Source organism: Hyla sarda, chromosome 2 (assembly GCF_029499605.1).
Source record: "Hyla sarda isolate aHylSar1 chromosome 2, aHylSar1.hap1, whole genome shotgun sequence".
In the NCBI taxonomy this organism is placed as follows: Eukaryota; Metazoa; Chordata; class Amphibia; order Anura; family Hylidae; genus Hyla; species Hyla sarda.
Genome location: NC_079190.1, coordinates 387,266,535 through 387,291,096, shown reverse-complemented (window position 1 = coordinate 387,291,096; position 24,562 = coordinate 387,266,535). Strand labels below are relative to the sequence as shown.

At 41.6% G+C, this 24,562-nt stretch overlaps 1 protein-coding gene across 1 annotated transcript in view; it reads left to right on the top strand.

Moving 5' to 3' along the window:
- PHEX (phosphate regulating endopeptidase X-linked) overlaps positions 1-24,562 on the top strand; it is a 256,306-nt gene that overhangs the window by 75,638 nt on the left and 156,106 nt on the right. Inside the window, exons 3-5 of the mRNA XM_056558599.1 lie at positions 16,988-17,149; positions 20,573-20,659; positions 21,935-22,161. Coding sequence (XP_056414574.1) covers positions 16,988-17,149; positions 20,573-20,659; positions 21,935-22,161 — 476 coding nt within the window. The remainder of the gene's footprint in view (positions 1-16,987; positions 17,150-20,572; positions 20,660-21,934; positions 22,162-24,562) is intronic.

Genomic DNA, 24,562 nt, shown 5'->3' with positions numbered 1-24,562 from the left:
CGGTAAATCAGCATGAAGAAAAAAAAAGAAAAAATTGCTCCTGTGTGGCACTATCCAAAGAAGGTCCAAGGCAAAAGGCTAGTTCATCAATAAAAGCTTATTTCTTGAATAAAAAAGTATAACAGAAAGCAAGATGTGTTTTGGGTGTTATATTACCCTTTTTTCAATTGCAAGTAGGTGTTTGACATAGGATTTTTAAATAACCTATAAGGGAATTCAAAATGAATAGAAGGATGTCCCTTTTCACTACCACAGCTATTAAGAGCATCTCATGCTCTGGAGGACCCAACGTGTGCATCCATTATGAGGACAGTACAATGAGAATAGTGTAATGCTTCATTTTCCCTGTGGTGGCACAACAGGAAGATTGATCACTGTTATAGGTGATCAGTAAGTGTCCCTGCAGCATGGCAGTCTGTGGGGACCTTATAAAGGACTCTTTTAGCAAAAAGGGATTACTAAATCTAACAAGTCATGAAGGATTGGCAGCAGTTTTCTTACATTTGCACTTAAAGGGGTACTACGCCCCTAGACATCTTATCCCCTATCCAAAGGATAGGGGATAAGATGTCTGATCGCGGGGGAACCAGCGATCTTGGCTGCAGCACCCCAGACATCCGATGCACGGAGCGAACTTTGTGGGGTGGAGGCTCATGATGTCACGGCCACGCCCCCTCAATCCAAGTCCCCTCCCATAGACTTGTATTGAGGGGGCGTGGCTGTGACATCACAAGCAGGGCGTGGCCGTGATGTCACAAGCCTCCGATGCTGCACCCGATGCTCTAAACGAACGCCGGGTGTAGCAGGGAGATCGCGGGTGTCCCCAGCGGCGGGACCCCTGTGATCAGACATCTTATCCCCTATCCTTTGGATGGGGGATAAGATGTCTAGGGGCAGAGTACCCCTATAAAGGAATAGGCTTCTTTATTTGATAAGTGCCCTGGTGAAGAAATTAACTGTGGGTAGGGACTTCATCATCAAAAATATCATAATCCCCATGAAGGTGAATGGGAAGTTCATGTAATGCTATGTCCTCTAGACCCCCCCAATAGTTTTGTTTTGTCCTAAAAACAAGAGAAATCTAAATGGCTGCTGAACCCTTATTTTTTGCCTGTCAGCAGTTGGAGTTGCACTTTTTAACTGCACAATGCAACATAACACTGTTATTAAGTATAAATTTGACAGCTTCAGTGTGATGTTCTATTTTAGCCTTTAAAGTATACATTTGCAGTGCGACAAGTCATAATAGAGATTATTTTCTTCACTCCTCAAGTATTGGGTTTGTGGAATATTTAGCATTGGCAGGTCAGAACAATTTTAAACCTTTTACTACCTGCTTGTTTTGGCATTTTGTCTGCAATTATGTTCCCACATATGGAAATTCTATATATATTTTAGAGTTTTGGAGCTTTTCCTTGGCATTTAAGTCTTAGAGACATTACATTCTTAGACTCTTAGGGCAGTGTAATGATGCATAAAGGTATAAAAGACACCATCATATACTTCTGTATAAAGTAATGCCATTTCAGACCATTTTTAGAGTTCATTTGCCTTCAGCATGTAATGCTAATTCAGTTTCACATTCATGATTTTGGTATAGAAAATGAGGTGCCAAATGCAGCATAGGAACAACACCTGTAGTACATATCTGCCAAGTGCCCCAAATAAAATGAACATTTATAAATTGGGCATTTACTAGGTGAATATAGATCATATTCAGTTTCTTGAATTATGTCTACCAAAACGAAAGTTAAAGGGGTACTCCAGTGCAAAACTTTTTTTTTTTTTTTTTTTAAATCAACTGGTGCCAGCAAGTTAAATATATTTGTAATTTACTTCTATGAAATTTTTTTTATCCTTCCGGCACTTATCAGCTGCTGTATGCTCCACAGAAAGTTGAGTTGTTCTTTTTAGTCTGACCACAGTGCTCTCTGCTGACACCTCTGTCCATGTCAGGAACTGTCCAGAGCAGGAGAGATTTGCTGTGGAGATTTGCTCCTACTCCCTGATACGGACAGTGGTGTCAGCAGAGAGCACTGTGGTCAGACAGAAAAAAAACTCAACTTCCTCTGGAACGTACAGCAGCTGATAAGTACTGGAAGGATATAGATTTTTAATAGCAGTAATTTACAAATCTGTTTAAATTTCTGACACCAGTTGATTAAAAAAAAAAAATTCACTGGAGTACCCCATTAAAGTACTGCAATGCTTTAAAGGGGTACTCTGTTTGAAACATCTTATCCCCTATATAAAGGATAGGGGATAAGATGTTGGATTGCGGGGGTCCCGCTGCTGGGGACCTCCGCGTTCAGCAGGCTGGCAGTGGCGGTATCCAGAACAAGGAAGCTTGCAGCTTCAGCATTTTTAACACCATCATAGCCATAGCCGTCATGCCTCCTTCCATAGACGTGAATGGAGGGGGCGTGGCGAATTCATCGCCGGTCATCGGGCGCGGAGCGGAGTTCGCTCCGTGTATCAAATGATGGGGTAGCGGAGTACCCCTTTAAGTTCAGCAAGGCGAGTAAACCTGTGGTGGCCACGGGGTGTTAGTAAGAGTACCTGTTCACATCGTGACGCCAGGGCACCGTTTTTCCGATCAACGGTCCGAAGGTGGGCGGCAGCTTCTCCTGGGCCAGACACTATGAGCAAATAAACACACCAACCTCAGGTTATGGCTAACTGCCTTTACTGAGCTTGTGCAGATGTTAACACACAGACAGCTGGCTTTGGTGTGAGAGTGCAGCGTACCTCTTGCGAGCCCTGTTGCCTTGCTGAGACTTGTTGAGCTTTCACCAAAAGGAATTGTAGACTAACTTGAGATTCTGGTTTCTAGGGACCTTCCAAGGAACTGTAGACTATTCTGCAGGGGCATGTATTCCTCCTGCGAGTGAACCTTGTAGGATGACCAGTAGAAAGATTAAAGCTGAAGTAGGTCTCTACTCAGAGCACACAACACACAGCACACCTGAGCTTAGCTGTTGCTCAGGAGCCTTGATGGAATTAGACTGAACAATGTCCAGCACTAAACTCACTAACTCCTCCCCTGCACCTCACTATACAGGGATCTCATTGGCTCACATGGTCACATGGGGTTCACTGCTCACATTTTAAAGGCACAGTACACTTATTACAGCTTATCTACACAAATAACAAAATAAGGAAAAAGAAGAGAGTGGAGGTACTATCTATATAAATATCTATATTTATCTATATCTATAAATATGTCCGAGAACTCTGCGAAGGTGATATCCTGTGTATTGAGTTGCCAGCTAGTAGCTTTATAACATCAAGTGTTAAGCACTATACCATCTTACCCAGTGGGCCGATAACTGCGGGACTGCAGTGCTTGCGAGCGAACAGCGTCCCAACATCAGGCAAAGTGCGCTAACGAACTGCATGCCACGGTGCCTCTATCATACTTATCCAGTATTGTTTGTTGCACTATTCAGTACTGCTTATTTGTTATTTCATTTTATTGCACTTATTTTATTTGTCTTTTAAAGCGGAGGGGATTGCAATAATCCTGCATCCCCTCCGTTATTGTATTAGAATCTTGCATATGGAATAATAAATCTGTAATGTACCTTGGACATTAGCTTATGATCAATTATTAACCCCAACTATTAACATCTTTCACTACAGAACACCCAGACATACAGTTAATATTATTCATGGATATGAACATATGATCAATTATTAACCTTTTAAATTGTTTTAAACCTATATTCACAGCTAACATTATCATCTATCCACTTTACATCCCACTCAAATTCCCGGCTATACATACTTATTAGTCCTTGAGAACCTGCCATTTTGCTATCTTTTTAATAACATTATTTCAGTACAACCTGCGTGGGTCCAACACCTTGCGCCGCCAGGCTGCCCAAGACGGGAAGCCACTGGTGCTGGGACACCATAAACCTCATTGCTTGAAGTGGATTGTAAAGGCTTGACATTTGAAGATACATATACAAAAGGGACTTTTTATGTCTATGTTTTAGGGCATGTTCGCACTTACTCTACTTGATGCAGGTTTCACGAAAGCCTGGTGGTAATCTTACAGCAAGTTCCCGTGGCTGAAATCTTTACTTAAGCAAATGTGTGATTTCATGAACAAAAACTTGCTTATTCCATAGAATACATTTTATGGGATTGCCTGTAGATATTTGTGCATAAAATCCACAGCAATCAAGGTACATGTGACTGTATCCTTTAAGAGGTTGTCCTACGTCCCCCCCATCTGCTCAGGAAAAAACCTTGATGGGAAGAGAGAGGCTCATGTTACTGCTCATTAGATTTTAAGGCAAAAGGGAGCCTTTCCCAGTCACAGGCTCACTGCTGTCTTATCTGAGAAATGCTTCCTGCATTTCTATCATCAGTAATAAGAGCTCCCCCTCTTCACATCAATGTTCTCACCCCTAGCAGACAGGAGGGGGGGGGGGGGGGGGGGGTGCAGGGACAGAGTACTAAATGTGACTTGATTTCACAGCTATAAGGTAGAGAGCAGAGCTGATAATAGAAGATCTGTGCACTATGGCTAAAAACATTATGTTAGTAAGATGCTTTATTATACACAGCTTGTTTCCTTTCCTGGACAACCCCTTTACTGTGAAAAAGACCTAGTTAACACTATGCAAAAGAAGTGTTAACTTTTTTTTTTACAGACATATGTTGTAATTAAGGTTTCTATCACTAGTAGTGATGTCGCGAACATAAAATTTTCGGTTCGCGAACGCGATATTCCGAAAAGTTTGCGAACCGGCGAACCGCCATTGACTTCAATGGGCAGGCGAATTTTGAAACCCACAGGGACTCTTTCTGGCCACAATAGTGATTTAAAAGTTGTTTCAAGGGGACTAACACCTGGACTGTGGCATGCCGGAGTGGGATCCATGGCAAAACTCCCATGGAAAATTACATAGTTGATGCAGAGTCTGGTTTTAATCCATAAAGGGCATAAATCACCTAACATTCCTAAATGGTTTGGAATAACGTGCTTTAGCCCCCTTTAGGCAGCACATAGAGCCCTCCTTTAGGCATCACATAGTAAGATCCCCCCATATTAGGCAGCACATAGAGCACCCTTTAGCAGCACATATTTAGATCCCCCGTATTAGGCAGCACATAGTTAGAGCCCCCCTTTAGGCAGCACATAGTGGGATTTGAACCCAAGGCCCCAGCATTGCAAGTCAGCAGTGCTAACCTTTGAGCCACCATGCTACCCTTACCATACATACAAGTCATCAGAACTTTGGGGGTTCAGGGTACGTGGCCTCTGAACACTGGCCATTCTAGGGCCAAAGGGATTCCCAGCACCATGACGGCCCCTGCGGGGTAGCCTTCCTCTGCCTGTCATTTTTTTGGTTAAATTTGCACAAGTATCACACCAAATGTGATTTGCACTAGGGTGACACAATTTGCCCTGCAGGCAAAAAAACTGGCAACTGTGACGTGAACTGACAGTGACGGCTGGTTTTATTTAACAGCCAAAAAAGGCATTTTTTTTTTAATTTGCACAACTGTGACACCTAATGTGATTTGCACTCGGGTGACACAATTTGCCCTGCAGGCAAAAAAACTGGCAACTGTGACGGGAACTGACAGTGACAACTGGTTTTATTTAACAGCCAAAAAAGGTATATTTTTTTATTTGCACAACTGTCACACCTAATGTCATTTGCATTAGGGTGATACAATTTGCCCTGCAGGCAAAAAAAACTGGCAACTGTGACGTGAAGTGACAGTGACGGCTGGTTTTATTTAACAGCCAAAAAAGGTATTTTTTTTTGTTTTTTATTTGCACAACTGTCACACCAAATGTGATTTGCACTAGTGTGACAATGAGCAAAAAAGCTTGCCAGCGGAGTTCCCCTTTTAAGCAGTGGTCCCCAACCAGGGTGCCTCCAGCTGTTGCAAAACACACAGACTGATATATTTCAGCCCTTTGAATACTGTAGTAGTTAGTTGCTTTAAAGAAAAAAAGCTTGCCAGCGGAGTTCCCCTTTTAAGCAGTGGTCCCCAACCAGGGTGCCTCCAGCTGTTGCAAAACACACGGACTGATATATTTCAGCCCTTTGAATACTGTAGTAGTAAGTTGCTTGAAGGAACTTAAGTTTTATACTGGAGTACCCCTTTTAACCAGTGGTTCCCTCCCAACCAGGGTGCCTCCAGCTGTTGCAAGACACACGGACTGATATCTTTCAGCCCTAAAAAGGGCTTTTTTGGGTGCTGTCCTTAAAGCAGATGTTACACTAGTAACTTTAGAAGTAAACTGGACCCTGAATACACCACCTAGCAGCCACCTAGCTATCGCTTTCCCTATACAGCAAGAGCAGCTTCTCTGACCCTCCACTTCCTAAGCCTGCAGCATGCTGAATGAGGGTAACATGGCGTCCGTGCAAGAGGTAGGAGGGTCTGGAATGGAGGGACTGCTGCTGATTGGCTGTAATGTGTCTGCTGACTCTGACTCACAGGGTCAAAGTTTACTGCAATGTTAAAGTATAGGGGGCAGATCGAACTTCACATATGTTCGCCCGGCGATGCGAACGCGAACATGCTGAATTCGCCGGGAACTGTTCGCCGGCGAACAATTCGCGACATCTCTAATCACTAGATGGAGTTACAGTAATGTACCTCTAATAAACACTTATTGCCCACAATGTAGATGGTTTCCTTGGTAACATGATATGTGCAAACTAAATATAAGGTGGTTTAACATGCAATAAATTAGACTGTGTAATATTTATATGATTAGTAACAAAGTATCTTGGATTTCTTTTTTTACTGGTGTGCAGCTCTAGAAGTGCAGCTGTAGGGGCTCGTTCACACTGCCGACATACCACCGGCGGAACCGGAATCGCCACAGTGGAATGGACTTCCACCCACAAAATGACCATGATTTTGGCAGCACCTGGTGCAAGCGGGCATTCTGCCAGCAAAATGTCAGCAGTGTGAATCAGCCCTAATAGTGGTCAATATTCTAACAGCAACTAGTGTCCCTGCTGACTTTTGCAATGCAAAGGGTAAAATCTACAGCACATCAGTAGCAAACCCATATTAACCCCTTAAGGCCCAAGCACGTATGAGTACATCCCTGCACCCTGAGTCTTAAGGACCAGGCACGTACTCGATATCGATCAGCAGTCACCCCGCGCAAATGCCCAGGGGATTCCGGGTCATTACGGGTCTATGGTGACCCGGTGACCCGGAATATAAGGGGGATCGCGGGTGTCTAAGACACCCACAATCCCCCTGAAGAGATAGGAGTGAGGTGGCAGGGGTGCCACCCCTCCTATCCCTGCTATTGGTGGTCTAGACGCGACCACCAATAGCAGATGGGGGCGGGGGGGTTAACTTTCGTTTTCCCCGTCCTTCCCTCCCACAATAGGTGGGGCAGAACGGGGAAACGACAGAGGACCGGCGCCGGAGTCCACTTACCGATCTGCAGAGGCTGCGGGCGACAATCGGCGTCGGAGATCGCTCCCTGGATCCGACGGAAGCCAGTAAGTTGCCTAGCAACATCTGGAGGGCTGCAGTCCGAGACCACTATATAGTGGTCTCTATACTGTAGCACTCCAGATGTTGCAAAACTACAACTTCCAGCATGCCCAGACAGCGGTTTGGGCATGCTGGGAGTTGTAGTTTTGCAACAGCTGGAGGGCTACAGTTTGAGACCACTATATGGTAGTCTCTGAACTGTAGCCCTCCAGATCTTGCAAAACTACAACTCCTAGCATGCCCACACAACTGTTTGCTGTCAGGGCATGCTGGGATTTGTAGTTTTGCAGCATCTGGAGGACCACAGTTTGCAGTGGTCTCTATACTGTAGCTCTCCAGATGTTGCAAAAATGCAAATCCCAGCATGCACAGACAGCAAACAGCTGTCTCAGCATGCTGGGAGTCGTAGTTGCGATCCCTCCAGCTGTTGCATAACTACATCTCCCAGCATGCCCTTCGGTGATCAGTACATGCTGGGAGTTGTAGTTTTGCAACAGCTGGAGGCACACTGGTTGGAAAATATTGAGTTAGATAACAGAACCTAACTGAAGGTTTTCAAACCAGTGTGCCTCCAGCTGTTGCAAAAGTACAACTCCCAGCCTGCATGGTCTGTCAGTACATGCTGGGAGTTGTAGTTTTGAAACAGCTGGAGGTTTGCCCCCCCCCCCCCATGTGAACGTACAGGGTACATTCACATGGGCAGGTTTACTGTAAGTTTCTGCTTCAAGTATAAGCTGCGGCAAATTTTTCGCCGCAGCGCAAACTCCTAGCAGGGAACTCACTGTAAACCTCCGCTAGTGTGAATGTACACTAAAAACACTACACTACACTAACACAAAATAAAGGGTAAAACACTACATATACACCCCCTTACACTGTCCCCCCAATAAAAATTGATAACGGATTGTACGGCAGTGTTTCCAAAACGGAGCCTCCAGCTGTTGCAAAACAACAACTCCCAGCATTTCTGGACAGCCACTGACTGTCCAGGCATGCTGGGAGTTTAGCAACAGCTGGAGGCACCCTGTTTGGGAATCACTGGCGTGGAATACCGCTTTGTCCACCCCTATGCAATCCCTAATATAGTCCTCAAATGCGCATGGCGCTCTCTCACTTCGGAGCCCTGTCGTATTTCAAGAAAACAGTTTAGGCCCACATATGGGGTATCTCCGTACTCAGGAGAAATTACACTACAAATTTTGGGGGGCTTTTTCTCCTTTTACCCCTTATGAAAAGGAAAAGTGTGGGTCTACACCAGCCTGTTAGTGTAAAAAAAAAAAACATTTTACACTAATATACTGGTGTTGCCCCATACTTTTTATTTTCACAAGAGGTAAAAGGAAAAAAGACCCCCAAACTTTGTAACGCAATTTCTCCTGAGTACGGAAATACCCCAGATGTGGGCACAAAATGCTCTGCGGGCGCACAACAAGGCTCAGGAGTGAGAGCGCACTATGTACATTTGAAGCCTAAATTGGTGATTTGCACAGGGGTGGCTAATTTTACAGCGGTTTTGACATAAACGCAAAAAAATAAATACCGACATGTGACCCCATTTTGGAAACTGCACCCCTCACGGAATGTAACAAGGGTTATAGTGAGCCTTAACACCCCACAGGTGTTTGACAAATTTTTGTTAAAGTTGGATGGGAAAATTTAAAAAATAATTTTTTTTCACTAAAATGCTGGTGTTACCCTAAATTTTTCATTTTCACAAGGGAAAATAGGAAAAAAGCCCCCCAAAATGTGTAACCCCATTTCTTCTGAGTAAGAAAATACCCCAAATGTGGATGTAAAGTGCTCGGTGGGCGAACTACAAAGCTCAGAAGAGAGGGAGCGCCATTGGAATTTTGAAGAAAAAATTTGTCCGGAATTGAAGGCCACGTGTGTTTACAAAGCCCCCATAGTGCCAGAACAATGGAGCCCCAACATGTGACCCCATTTTGGAAACTACACCCCTCACGTAATGTAATAAGGGGTACAGTGAGCATTTACACCCCACAGGTGTCTGACAGATTTTTGGAACAGTGGTCCGTGAAAATGAAAAATTACATTTTTAATTTGCTCAGCCCACTGGTTCAAAGATCTGTCAAATGCCAGTGGGGTGTAAATACTCATTGCACCCCTTATAAAATTCTGTGAGAGGTGTAGTTTCCAAAATGGTATGCCATGTGTTTTTTTTTTGCTGTTCTGGCACCGTAGGGGCTTCCTAAATGCGACATGCCCCCTGACCAAAATTTGCTCTCAAAAAGCCAAATATGACTCCTTCTCTTCTGAGCATTGTAGTTCGCCCGTAGTGCACTTCAGGTCAACTTATGGGGTACCTCCATACTCAGAAGAGATGGGGTTACAAATTTTGGGGGTTATTTTCTGCTATTAACCCTTGCAAAAATGGAAAATTTTGGGGGAAACACATTTTAGTGACATTTTTTTTTTTTTACATATGCAAAAGTCGTGAAACACCTGTGGGGTATTAAGGCTCACTTAATTCCTTGTTACGTTTCTGAAGGGGTCTAGTTTCCAAAATGGTATGCCATGCGTTTTTTCTTTGCTGTTCTGGCACCATAGGGGCTTCCTAAAAGCAACATGCCCCCCAAAAACCATTTCAGAAAAACGTACTCTCCAAAATCCCCTTGTCGCTCCTTCGCTTCTGAGCCCTCTACTGCGCCCGCCGAACACTTTACATAGACATTTGAGGTATGTGCTTACTCGAGAGAAATTGGGCTACAAATACAAATATAAATTTTCTCCTTTTACCCCTTGTAAAAATTCAAAAATCGGGTCTACAAGAACATGCAAGTGTAAAAAATTAAGATTGTGAATTTTCTCCTTCACTTTGCTGCTATTCCTGTGAAACACCTAAAGGGTTAAAACACATACTGAAGGTCATTTTGAATACTTTGTGGGGTGCAGTTTTTATAATGGTTTCTTTTATGGGGTATTTCTAATATGAAGACCCTTCAAATCCACTTCAAACCTGAACTGGTCCCTGAAAAATAGTGAGTGAAAATTTTGTGATAAAATGGAAAATTGCTGCTGAACCTTGAAGCCCTCTGGTGTCTTCCAAAAGTAAAAACATGTCAATTTTATGATGCAAACATAAAGTAGACATATTGTATATGTGAATAAAAATTTTTTATTTGGAATATCCATTTTCCTTACAAGCAGAGAGCTTCAAAGTTAGAAAAATGCTAAATTTTCAATTTTTTCATCAAATTTTGGGATTTTTCACCAAGAAAGTTACCACTAAAATTTACCACCATGTTAAAGTAGCATATGTCACGAAAAAACAATCTCGGAATCAGAATGATAACTAAGAGCATTCCAGAGTTATTAATGTTTAAAGTGACAGTGGTCAGATGTGCAAAAAACGCTCTGGTCCTAAGGTGTAAAATGGCCTGGTCCTTAAGGGGTTAAAATCAGCATGAAAAACCAGAACTTGTCCGTGGCATAATTTTATGCCACACGTCCTTCCACCCCAATGTTTGCAATCCTCATTTATAATGCAATCATAAATACATTGCTTATTTACATTTCCTTAAAGAGGTACTCCACTGCCCCAGCATTCAGAACATTTTGTTCCAAACGCTGGGTGCGGGCTGTGGGTCTTTGTGATGTCATGACCACGCCCCTCGTGATGTCACGCCACACCCTCTCAATGCAAGTCTCCCATAGACTTGCATTGAGGGGGCGTGACATCACAAGGGCTATGACAACACGATCCCCGCTGTCCATGCCCAGCGTTCAGAACAAAATGTTCCAAATGCTGGGGCAGTGGAGTACCCCTTTAAGGCCTGTGTTTAAATGTTCCAAGAGTGGTTTGAGAAATCTGACAAGCATTCCTTTTATACACCCTCTAGGAAGTGCTTACTGTTACTGATTTAAAGCATAACTCTAATTCTAAAAGGTTTTGCTGATTGCAATTTGAATAGATGCCTAAATTCCGCAGATGACAATGAGTGCGGTCAAATAAGGGCAGCACACACGTGGTTATCATCTAACTCTTGATCTCAAGTGACATCTAAATTACCTTATTGCTTTGGTTAAAGAGTTGGCATAAACATCTCCACTCGTAGTTATGGTACAATTTAATAGTTCATAGGTATGTACGTATGTATGTATTCTGTGCATATGTAAACGATTAGTGGCGGTCCTATGAAGCCACTGTAAAAAGTGTAAGGTCATTTATTGATTGTTTTTTTTTCCAAATATATCTTTATAACAGTTAGAAATTTTCTTGGTACTAAAGAGAGTCTAGTAGGGGAATTAATTGGGTTAAACCCCCTCAAATGGACAAGGGGGCACTCCCTCCGTCTGGAGAAAAAAAGGTTTAGTCTCAAAGGGCGACACATCTTCTTTACCATAATAATTTTTTGGAATAGTCTACCTCAAGAACAGGTCACAGCAGGAACAGTTGAAAGCTTCAAAACAAGATATATTCCTAGAACAATATAACACTAATGCTGGAATGTAGAATCACATCCCTTACCCTTCAGCCAACCATACTCTTTCACCCCCTTGGTTGAACTCGATGGACATTTGTCTTTTTTCAACCGTACTAACTACTGTGTAATTTTGCCTGGAATATCACATGCTAGTCTTAAAAAGGAGCAAGTAAGAATAGCGGCCACCGGCACCTCCTCTACGAGTAATCACACTTCAATTCACTTGGATTAGTTGCCTTACTTCACGCAACTCCCCTGTTTAGGTTGTGCACAGTGCTATATAGCATATGTCAATTTGCAAAAATAGAAGAGAAGACAGTAGCCAGCACTCACCATCCAGGGGTCGCTTTTATTTCAGGATACGGTGCATATACAGACGATCAGCGGGCAGAGTGAAGAGCAAGGGGGTCTCGGACAGCACTGTTTCGCTCTACACCTGTGCTTCCACTAGCCGATACCTGGCGTGGATGCACGCACAGGGTTATAAGTGCTTGAGGCATGTCAGGAGCATTGTCATGGGAACACTTAAACAATATGGAGAACGTTATCTTGGAACATTCAAATACAAGACAGGTATGCATTTCATTGTATTCCTCTTCACCCTGCCCGCTGATCATCTGTATATGCACCGTATCCTGAAATAAAAGTAACCCCTGAATGGTGAGTGCTGGCTACTGTCTTCTCTTCTATTTTTGCTAGTCTTAAAAAGGTTATCCATTAAAGCAGAAAAAAATCTTACCTGTTCTGCACCCTGGCGCTCCACTGCCACTCGGCAATTCTGTTCTGAGTTCGAGATGGAAGAGGACGGGTGCTAGTCCTGTCCTAACCATCACATGCGGGTGAAGCCATGCCGATATGACATCATGCAGCTATTGGACAAATATTTAATCTGTGGAGCAGAAGTGACCTCTACAAGGGCAAAAGAAAGTATCTAGCTTCAGACATGGTTAACACTCCGTAAGGGCAATACATTAGAGGTATACATTGAGATGGCAGTGTGGTGAGCCACGGGTGTAGTGAGGTAGATGTGAGGTAGATGTAAGTGCCCAAGGGGTAGATGGTACTAACCCCTTTGTGTCCGTGACGCCAGGGCATGGTTTTCCTATATAATAACCACCCAAAGGTAGCACCGCTAGTCCTAGGTCAGGCAGGGGCAATAAAGAGTCCAAGGCCAGGTTAAGGGTAACGCTAGCTTTTACTGAGATTAAACAGATGGTACAGTCTATGCAGTTCAGCCAACATCCCAGAGAGGTGGCCAGTGACACAGGGAGACCTTGCAGGCTTTGTGGGACTTGCAATGACTTGACAGACAATTTTGCAGGCCACGTTGAATAGACAGTAGACTTGTATTTACTGACTTGATGACTGACAATTAGATGACTTTAGCTTACTTGCAATTCATAGGTTGCTGCAGACTTTAGGCTTGAGGCCTCCAATGCTCTGGACACTAATACTGGAACACTGGTCTGGACTTGACCTCAGCAGAAGTAGCAATGAGCTAAGAGAAAAAGAGAGAAATTGCAGCTCCTCCCAGTCTTATAAAGGGGAGCTGTGCAAGGAGCCCATAGGTCACTAGAGAGGTCACCTGGTCACTGGGTTCTCTGGGTAAGAATCATATGACTGTAACATGTGACTTAAACTTAATCATGTGACTAACAATAAAGGTGCTTTACTCATTATGTGAAAACCCTTTATGGGAAACCTATAGACACATGGGGAGAAAATGCAGGAGAGCCCTGGGGACAGACAGGGACTCAACCTGATGGGACAGAAGGACCATACGGGACCATATCCCGTACTGGGACACTACAGCAGCAAAAAGGTGGGCCTACTGAGTTTACTGGAACAAACATAGTCTATTAGGCTCTGTGTTAATTCATTGAATACACACTTTTTTGTTGTTGATATTCAGCGACATAGCGGTGTGCTGGCATTCCCACTAGTATCTCAATGGGCCAGCTGCAGGTACAATGTAGTGTATGCTGGCAATCAGATAAATGACTCTATGAAAAGGTATAAGGTTTTAAACAAATGCTTCAGTTTTATTCACTTTGATGCACATACCCAGAATACCTATGCCATTTGTACGTTACATATAAAATGTATTTCTTTTAATAACAAGTACCGTAGTTATTAGGAGCAAGGAAGTATATGAACACAGTCTTTTAGGATCTTTCCTATAGCTGAAGAGTTCTCCTAAATTCTGATTCCAAGCTTTAATGATCTGCCTGAAATCAGATAACTATAAAAAATGACACCCCTTGTAAATTGTGACTACAACTAGTTTTATTCAGTAAGATGGATTGGCTGGCAAACTACTCCTTTTATATGAACCGCTGACTTCATCTAGAACTGGCATCTTGGATTCCGCAGTCGTCTTGGTTGCGATGACCTACCTGTGAGGAGGTATTGATCAGTTTCATTGATTGAGAACTCTTGTAACATAGCTGCTCTCTCTGCAGCTTATTGTAACATCAATTTTAGATCCTGGAAAGTAAAGCTGCTCTTTTTCAGTCCCAAGTGTCATCTTTTTTTTGGCACTTTTATCAGAGGATGTTTGTTGGAAAGCATGTAAGTTTGCCCTGAGGAAGTAACAATAGGATATCACAAACTCTTGACATATGTCATTATTATTTATTTATATAGTTTATATAGTTAGTTCCCAGGTGCTGTACATTGGAGTTAAAATGGGGTCCAGGAGTAGCACCTTAATACCATCATGGGTAAGTGTATGTTTTCAGTGCGGGAGTTGTGCAGTATATTATAGAGTGGAGATTCAGGAGGAGTTAAAGGGGTACTCAGCCTCTAGACTTCTTATCCCTAATCCAAAGGAGTGTATGTTTACAGTACGGGAGTTGTGCAATATATTATAGAGTTTAGATTCAGGAGGAGTTAAAAGGGGTACTCTGCCCCTTTACATATTATTCCCACGGTCTCCCTGTTGCACCCGACGTACATTTAGTGTCGGGTGCAGCGCGGGCCGTCACGCCCTCTCCCCTAGACTTGCATTGAGGGGGCGTGGCCGTGACATCATAAGCGGGGCGTGACCGTGACATCACGAGCCTCTACCCCGCATCGCCAGTCATCCGGCACGGAGCAAAGTTTGCTCTGTGCGCCGGATGTCTGGGGTTCCGCAGCCAAGATCGCAGGGGTCCCCAGCAGTGGGACCCCCGTGATCAGACATCTTATCCCCTATCCTTTGGATAGGGGATAAGATGTCTAGGAGCAGAGTACCCCTTTAAGTTTCTGTTTACTGTAGGGAAACACTGGTACCTTATACCCATTGTTGGTTTACATATATGATGAACTGGTCTGTGTTTATTCCCAAAACTAATAATATTATTCCCTGAATATTGTACACTGTATTATCACCCTCCTGTGTATGATTTATGAGCCTTTCCTGTTGGTTTACAATATGATTTAAAATTATACATGTCTACATAGTGGTGTGAAACTGGTTTTGTATATGTAAGATCCTTTGGCTGGTGGTATGATTTGTGTATACATTTGAATATATGGTTTTAGCAAAATTTTTCAATAAAGAGCAATTTTTTCTGGGATTTTTACTCTTTTTTTGGTGTATATAATTAGTCCTATTACTAAGCCAAAGCAATATGTGTATATACAATAGTGGGCACAGACGTTTTTTTCGATTGGAACTTTTTGTATTGATTAGAGTTAAAATACATGATACAGACTGATAAAGAGGGAAGACAGACAGACTGATAGAGAGAAGAGAGGGCCCTACCCATATGGGATTACAATCTACAATTCAAGAATTTGCGTTTGAAGTCAGAATTATTGTATAATGAGAATGTTGCCATATGTTTTAAACTTCTCTATGGAAATGCATTTGAATGCTAAGTACATGTAAAGTTAATACAAGTATTACAAAATATACCACATTACATAACATCATAGGCTAAATTGGGTTTATGGCAGATACCATATTGTGATCATCACATACAGGTGAAACCACACTCGTTTGAAATTGCCATTAGCTGCATGATGTTGTGTTGCTTTTAGACATTGCTTGCGGTTGTGGTTTTACTAGCATACAATAATAATTTGGCACATGCTACTTCTTGTGGCTAGAGATTGGGTATATCTCCATGACTTATCGGTTGCATTCCTAAAGAATTACACATGGCAGAAAGGAGAAGGAGAAAGGATCACAGGACTGCTGGGAATATCATAATACCTTTTAAACTGCTCTTTCATCCAATCAGCAGGCATATAGGGGTGATGTCAAAGCTGCTATAAAAGCCTATGCACATAGCTTTAGCAGCCATATTAGAAATAGCAAGTGTAAGGTGAAGATCTCTGTGAGGGACACTGAGCTGTGAAAAACACAGATAGGAGTAGGACTAGGCAGTACAAAATCTGTTCTCGTTGAAAGTTGAATGTAACTGTTTTTTGTTTTACACTAATTGTGAAATACCAGAATTGAGGGTTTTGTGTCACTTTTGGGCAGGATGCCAATCCGGTTGCTACACCCCAAAATGGGAATAATTTTTCACAGCTTGTAAAAAAAACATTGATTCCACAATTTTTGTACCAGAAAGAAAAGCCATTGCTTCTTTTGATACCTCTTTGTGTCCCGAAAAAGGGATTGTTTTTGGATAATAATTTTAGAATGAAAAAAATCCATTAGTGCAGAGTGTTTTCATTCAATCTGCTAGTTATCACCATACAGTTACCAACAGTCATACATGCTGCCATAACTTTGAAATGAACTTTGCTCTAAAGTGGTACTCCAGTGATCTGAACTACCCTGGATTGTGTGCTCGTGGGTGGTCCAACTATTGAGGACCCCTGCAATCTCCTGTACAGTGACTTAGACCTGCAATTATGGTATGGTATGAACAAGTCTAAAATATAGTGACTTGTATATTGTATATGCTCTTATTTTCTAACAGGGAAAATATGAGGTTGGTAGAAAGAAGCAGAATAACTATAGATGTGTCAACATTTTGTATTGTTTAATATTTTATACAATTAAACAAGTTTTTTTCTAATGTAAAACATTTTCCCTTATTCTTCAGCTGCTTCTATACGAAACAAAATGAACCTTTCTGTTGATCCTTGTGACAACTTTTTCCAGTTTGCTTGTGGTGGCTGGATGGAAAGTAATCCAATTCCTGATGATCAGTCAAATTATGGAATCTATCCATGGTTACGGAATAATGTGGACCTTAAAATTAAAGGTACGTTTTGGTTTTCATTGGGGTCAATAACAAATAGGAGGAATTATTACTGAAAATGATTTAGGGTTACCCTCTACACAGCCTGAATGTCAAAGTATTGTTGTATTTACAGTAGTTGTATTTACTGTAAGAGGTGACCTGAGGGGACACGAATCAGGCTCATGGGGTGTGACTATAAGGCTGGGGGGGGGGGCATGAATGAGGCTTGGTGGGATGTGAGGTCATGCCCACTTGATCATAATCTGGAACAAAATGCAGATAGTCAACCAAATAGTAAATTCCTTATATTTTAGGAATAGGTGGACTTAGCAACAAACTAAACATTTACTAGCTTTTTATTTATTTATTTATTTATTTTTAAATGTGGCCGTACATTTGGCCGTCATTGGTGAAAACGCGGCTGTATGTTTTGTGTGAACATCCACTAAAACTAATTTAAGAGGTTCCGTGTTTCGGTGCATCATTTCACTTGTTTGTGTTGTAGTTGGTGCTTTCAAGTTTAAGCTTTATTTTGTATAATGTTTGTAAAATCAAATACTATATTTCTTCTAAATCCACTCCTATAATACAGTTTATGCAGACACTGCCAAAAGAAGATAACTTTAACATCAAGTCAATGAACTACTTTACTGCAATGTATACTTATGTTATAGCATGTGGCAATAGTAGTCTTATTTCCCTGTATTTACTTTCCTCGGCTCATTTACTTTAGGGAATATCACCATATGTGATTATCAGTAAGTAGATACAAGTCCAGTAGGTGGGCTGCCGAGCAATAACATTTGGAGCCAACTTGTAAACAATGTGAAAAGAAATAATCTTCAACCAATTACATAAGACTTTCTAGTGTCCAAGAACATTCAGTACAAATTTATTAGAAACACAAGGGACTGGTTTACATGTAACCAAATCTTTTGTGTGGTATACTGGCACACAACATGCTTTTGCATCGGCTATTTTGTCAGATTAAAGACATATTTTTGGAAGCAATATGAAAGACAAGAAGAATACTGTGAAATCATCAATTACTATAACATGTACAGAAAGATTTGACAGAGAATAAGTGAAATATACAATTAGTACGGCTGCATTTAAGGCAACACATTGTGTACCCATTTCCATCCTTCTACAGACAAGGGCACAACTGGGATTTGATCAGAAAGGGTCTATCTTGCCTAAAAGGGTGAGCCAATGGGGATCTAAGCACTGTCAAAGGAATCTGTCATATAGAATGCATGTACTAAAGTGCTGATATAATTAAATAGCTATAATTGCAATGAAACTAACACAATATAGTAAACATGGGGGCTGCATTACATAAGAAAAACGGTCTTTATTCCTGTTTGAAGTTACAAGAAGATGTGGCCGATTCCCTAAGGTGCTCCGCCCACTGCAATGCCTATCCTATACTGCAGGGCACCGGCCACACCTCCTTGACACTTCACAACACAAATAAAGATAGTTTTTTTTTTTTTTTTTTTTAGCATAACAAAGCCACAGACATGTAAACTACAGGTACTGGTAGTCTCATTACTATAATAGTTATTCAACCATGTCAGCACTTTAGTATGTTTTCCATGTGACAGATTCCCTTTAATGCACAACAAAAATTTGCATTTTTCAGTCTACAGTTATATGCACACAGACAAAAAATGTGTGGCTTTTGAGGTGGAAGCATGGATGGATTTTGGTACCAAAACCCTTGACTATTTCAGCACATTTTCTTTTTGAAGCTTCCATTGAAATCAATGGGAGCTTAATAATACACCCCACCATGTAGGGTGCAGATAATTCTGCACATGGGCTAGATTTTTACCTAAATACCCTAAATAGAGTGAACTAAATTTTACAAAACACTGCAATGGAATATTTCCCCACTGGTGTACATCCCTGAATAAGCCAAATAGTAAAAAGAAATCTATATGGAATTTATTATAGACTGCCATTTCATTAGGATACAATCTGTTGGAGTAATATGTTCCATATTTATTAAGAGCTGCAGGCAAAATTGGAAAAAGTTGCAAAATGCTTAAGCAAAATTAGGCTGGTGAAAAAAAGTGTACATAAAAAAAAACTGATGTCAGAGTTATACTATACTCTGAGCAAGCCAGATGTCTTTCCTTTTGCTATTTCCCTCACATCAAGCAGTCTCACATGCACAGAGAGTGAAACAGCAGCTGCATCTCCCCCCTCTCCTCCTCCCTGAAGAGGTTTCTGCACACCTACTAAGAGCTTGCTTGCAGGGACATTTTGTAACATGTCATTGTCTATGCACATGCACTATTGACTTATTTAAAAAGTTATAATGATAGGTACACTTGGCAGCATGATGGTTCAGTCCTAGACCCTAGGTTCAAATCCCCCCAAAGACATCTACAAAGAGTTTGTATGTTCTCCCTGTGTTTGCATGGAGTATTCTGGGTTTCTCCCACACTTAAAAATATATTAATAGGTGAATAGTGTTGCTCGCGAATATTCGCAAAGCGAATTTTATTCGCGAATATCGCATATTCGCGAATTCGCGAATATTCGCGAATATAGCACTATATATTCGTAATTACGAATATTCGTTTTATTTTAAAAAAAAAAAAATTTTCACAGTACACATCACAGTGATCATCCCTCTCTGCTTCTAGCTTGTGTGGTGTAAAGAAGGCTCTAATACTACTGTGTGAGACTGGCGTGTGAATTTTCGCATATGCGAAAATTAGCATATGCTAACTAATTTTGGCATATACGAATTTTTATTTATGCAAAATAAAACGAGGGTATTACGAATATGCGAATATTCGCGAATATATGACGAATATTCGTCCATATATTCGCGAATTCGAATATGGCCTATGCTGCTCAACACTATAGGTGAATTAAGATTGTGAGCCCAAATGGGGACAGGGACCAATTTAAAGGGGTATTCCGGCATTATACATTTTATCCCCTATTTAAATGATAGGGGATAAGATGTCTGATCACAGGGGTCCCGCCGCTGGGATCCCTGCGATCTCAGTGCAGCCCTGGCATTCTGTGCCAGGCGCTGTCTCCTAGACATGACGTCACGGATGGGACCCCTGTGATCAGACATCTTATCCCCCTATCCTTTAGAAGGTAAGTAAAAATAAAAACACACACAATGTATATGCTAGTATTTGTACAGTTTTTCTGCTTATTACTGCAATATCAAATATATTTTAGGTTGAATTATTTACTGAATCCAATCCTATGCAACATAAGTATTAGAATAAATGGCTTACAGTCTCATTTAGCTGCCTCGACTATCACAACCAACCCAAAGAACGTATTAATTGTCATGCCTTTAATTTGTCATGTCATATAATAGTGACATCACTGTGTTCATAGAAACACCGACACAGAGTGATATTCATATTGAGAACAGCAGACAAACTGTCCTTGTTTATTTTCCAGCTCTACTGGAGAAATCTATCAGTAAAAGACGGGATTCCGAGGCCACACAAAAGGCAAAGACATTTTACATTTCTTGTATGAATGAAAGTAAGTGACCATTGGATCTTGAATGACGTTGATGGCTTGTAGACTGTGCTTTCTGCTGATCACTACAATAATTAGTATCGGAATATTTTTTCCTATTTAGTATGGCCATCATTCCCAGTAAATGTATTCTTCACCATGCTTAAAAACACAAACTTGGCCAAAAAAGCCAAGTAACCTCTAAAATGGCGATATAATTATATGACCAAGGATAGGATATAAAAGGCGGGTGAGATGTGTGCTGACATAGGAAATACAACATATTTAGAGAGTAGATATACTTGTCACATGACTCAGGTATTGTTACCAGTCCAATTCACGGTCCCAACGTAACCCAGTCATCTAACCCCATTGATTAGATACCCCTAATGTACACTGTCTTAAACTGAAAGTTCTTATTCGTGTACTATCCTCATGATGAATATAGAATACACAGTTTTATTTCTGGTATTCGGTTTCACAAGTGAGTAAAACTTAAAGTGTACCTGTTGTTTGCAAAAGCATTTAATATAATGTAGATAATAAGATTATATGTACACTTTGAATACACATTGTTTAAAAAATGTGCCTGTGTGACTCTGTGAGGAGACCAAATACAGGAACTGTGGATGGGACAAGCAGGGCTCTGTGCAGGCTCCTGGCTTGTCAATCAGCCTGATGTGTAAGCCGTATAATAGACCCTCAGTACACAGAGCCCTGCTTGTCCTCAGTGTACAGAGCCCTGCTTGTTCTCAGTGTACAGAGCCCAGCTTGTCCTCAGTGTACAGAGCCCTGCTTGTCCTCAGTGTACAGAGCCCTGCTTGTCCTCAGTGTACAGAGCCCTGCTTGTCCTCAGTGTACAGAGCCCTGCTTGTCCTCAGTGTACAGAGCCCTGCTTGTCCTCAGTGTACAGAGCCCTGTTTGGCCTCAGTGTACAGAGCCCTGGTTGTCCTCAGTGTACAGAGCTCTGCTTGTCCTCATTGCACAGAGCCCAACTTGTCCTCAGTATACAGAGCCCTGCTTGTCCTCACTGCACAGAGCCATGCTTGTCCACAGTGCACAGAGCCCCGCTTGTCCACCCACATATCCAGTATTTAGTCCCCTTAAAGAGACACACACAGGCAATATCTGCAGGCATTTTTTCACCCAAAAATATAAAAAATGTTAACCAATGTATATTACAAATATACATATAATGTTATTATCTACATTATATGAAATCTTTTTGCAAAGGACAGGTACACATTAAATGTAAATTGTTTTTACTTTTCTGACGTGTTCCTCCATTTTATGTTCTAGCTGAAATAGAGGAAGTTGATGCGAAGCCTCTAACAAAATTACTAAAGCAGCCATTACTTCGCTGGCCGGTGTTAGAATCTAATATTGGAAGTGAAGGCAGGTGGTCAGAGAGGAAGTTTAACTTTCTTCAGACTCTAGCAGAACTACGGGGACAATACAGTACCTCGGTCTTCATGCGGGTGTATGTGGCCACAGATGACAAATTGTCCAATAATTTCATTATAAAGGTAAGGATTTAGCTATTCACATTTTAGTTAAGGACTTATAATCATAAAAGCCGAGTTACGTGCTCTCAAGTAACCCAAGTGCAAGTAAAAAGTGCAAGTGTTCACACAAAAAAAAACATGCATGAGGATCCGGTCCATCACAAACCCTACTCCGAAAGAAGAGAGGCCCCACAATAAACCAAATCCTTCACCTCTGGGCCAAAAGGCACATGCAAGGCTCCAGGTACAATGTCCTCTTTCGCCAAAGCTACTCAGGGACCAAAAGTGCTCCTGGAGAACAACCGGGGAAAAACCAGGTTGTCACCAATGAGGCAGTAAAACCGATTTGGCGCACTTGCCGAAGCAAGGGCATCAAACACAATTTCATAATATTTTACGTGCCAATAGACCAGGGTTATACAAAACGTTGAGCAGGTGGGGCTAAGAGAAACTTTTCCTCCTTGAGGAGAACTACTGTTCTACATTTTCCCAGGGAGCATTACCCATAAAACTCCATACTGGCTTGATATGTGCAAATTTACTACCTTGTGAGAGGGTCAATATTTAAGAATTGGTTGCAGGCTGTATTGGAAATAACAATAGGGCAGGGATAAGGTGAAGCCCTGAACACTCCCATACCCTCTGTCCCTTCCTATTGCATATCCGTCCTAAATAATGGATCTACAACCATGAAGACGGTCCTGCCTGTTAATTTGTAGGGGCTTCAGAGTCAAAATAATAAACTACAGAGGTATACAGTCACATGTCAGGAACACAAAAGGAGACTAACTCTAACAATACAAGGGGAGACTACAGTGGGGATCAAAAGTTTGGGCACCCCAGATAAAAATTTGTATTAATGTGCATAAAGAAGCCAAGGAAAGATGGAAAAATCTCCAAAAGGCATCAAATTACAGATTAGACATTCTTATAATATGTCAACAAACATTAGATTATATTTCAATCATTTACACTTTCAAAATAACAGAAAACAAAAAAATGGCATCTGCTAAAGTTTGGGCACCCTGCAGAATTTATAGCATGCACTGCCCCCTTTGCAAAGCTGAGACCTGCCAGTGTCATAGATTGTTCTCAATCATCATCTGGGAAGACCAGGTGAAGTCAATCTCAAAGGTTTTAAATGCCCAGACTCATCTGACCTTGCCCCAACAATCAGCACCATGGGATCTTCTAAGCAGTTGTCTAGACATCTAAAACTGAAAATAGTTGACGCTCACAAAGCGTAATCTGTAATTTGATGCCTTTTGGAGATTTTTCCATCTTTCTTTGGCTTTTTTTATGCATATTAATACAAATTTTTACCTGGGGTGCCCAAACATATGATCCCCACTGTAACTCTAACAATACAAAGGGAGACAGACAAATAAAAAGATAAATCACAGTCCACAAGCCGAAGTCTAAACCAAGAGAAGCAAATAGATAACTAATCAGAAAATGAGGGGAAAGTCCAGAGACACAAAGCCAAAATAAAAAAACAGAAAGCTGAAGATCAAATGGAATGCTAGTTACTGGAGTAAACCTCTTTCACTGGCAAACTATGAAGGCCACAGCAGGTCTTATATAGCCAGAAACACCGGTGAGGCCTGAGCATTGATCAGTTGTCCACAGCCCCAGATTGGCTAGGGCATAGCCACAGCAACCAAGCCAAGCCAGAACTCAGGAAAATGAAACCCTTCGGGCAAGATGAGTCTTTACAGTGGTACACTTACCTGGCCTGCTCTCTCACTGCTGTTGGCCTTTCCTGTCCACATGGAACAGCAGCAGAAGCAGTGAAGATGAGGACTGCAGTGGAGACCAAGTGCTCTGAAAACCAGCAGCGACAGGGAAGTAGGCTTGGTAAGTATACCACTTTGTTTTGAATTCTGTCTGGCTCACATATCTAAAAAACACACCCTGCCTGGACAACCCTTTTAAAGTTCCTTGTAGTTAAAGTGAAAATATAAATATTCATTATGGCTAGTTGTGGTATCAAAATAAAAACATGCTATACCTACTCCGGTCCTATGCCGAAGCTTCCAGTCCTCCAGCTTCTATGTCTCCCAACCCCAATAACTAAGGTTGGTCATGATGTAAGCAGGCAAGTCCTGTAGGTTGTGGATGACACAAACAACTGACAAGCAAATGGATGCTCTCTTCTTGTCCATCTTTGCCATGGTATGCCAGGGCCATTTCGGCAAAATCGAAATGAATTTCACTGACGCAGTTCCTTCCACATACTTCATATCCGCTTACACAGCATGGTCACAATTTCTAAATTGGCTGTATGAACAATATGTGGCTTGAAGTTTAAGATATTTCTGCTATCTAGTGATCATATATCCTCAAAATTACAGTTATACCCACCCTACTGCAAACCACACATCCACAATGGTAAACTATAGAATCTGTTTAATTTACATAA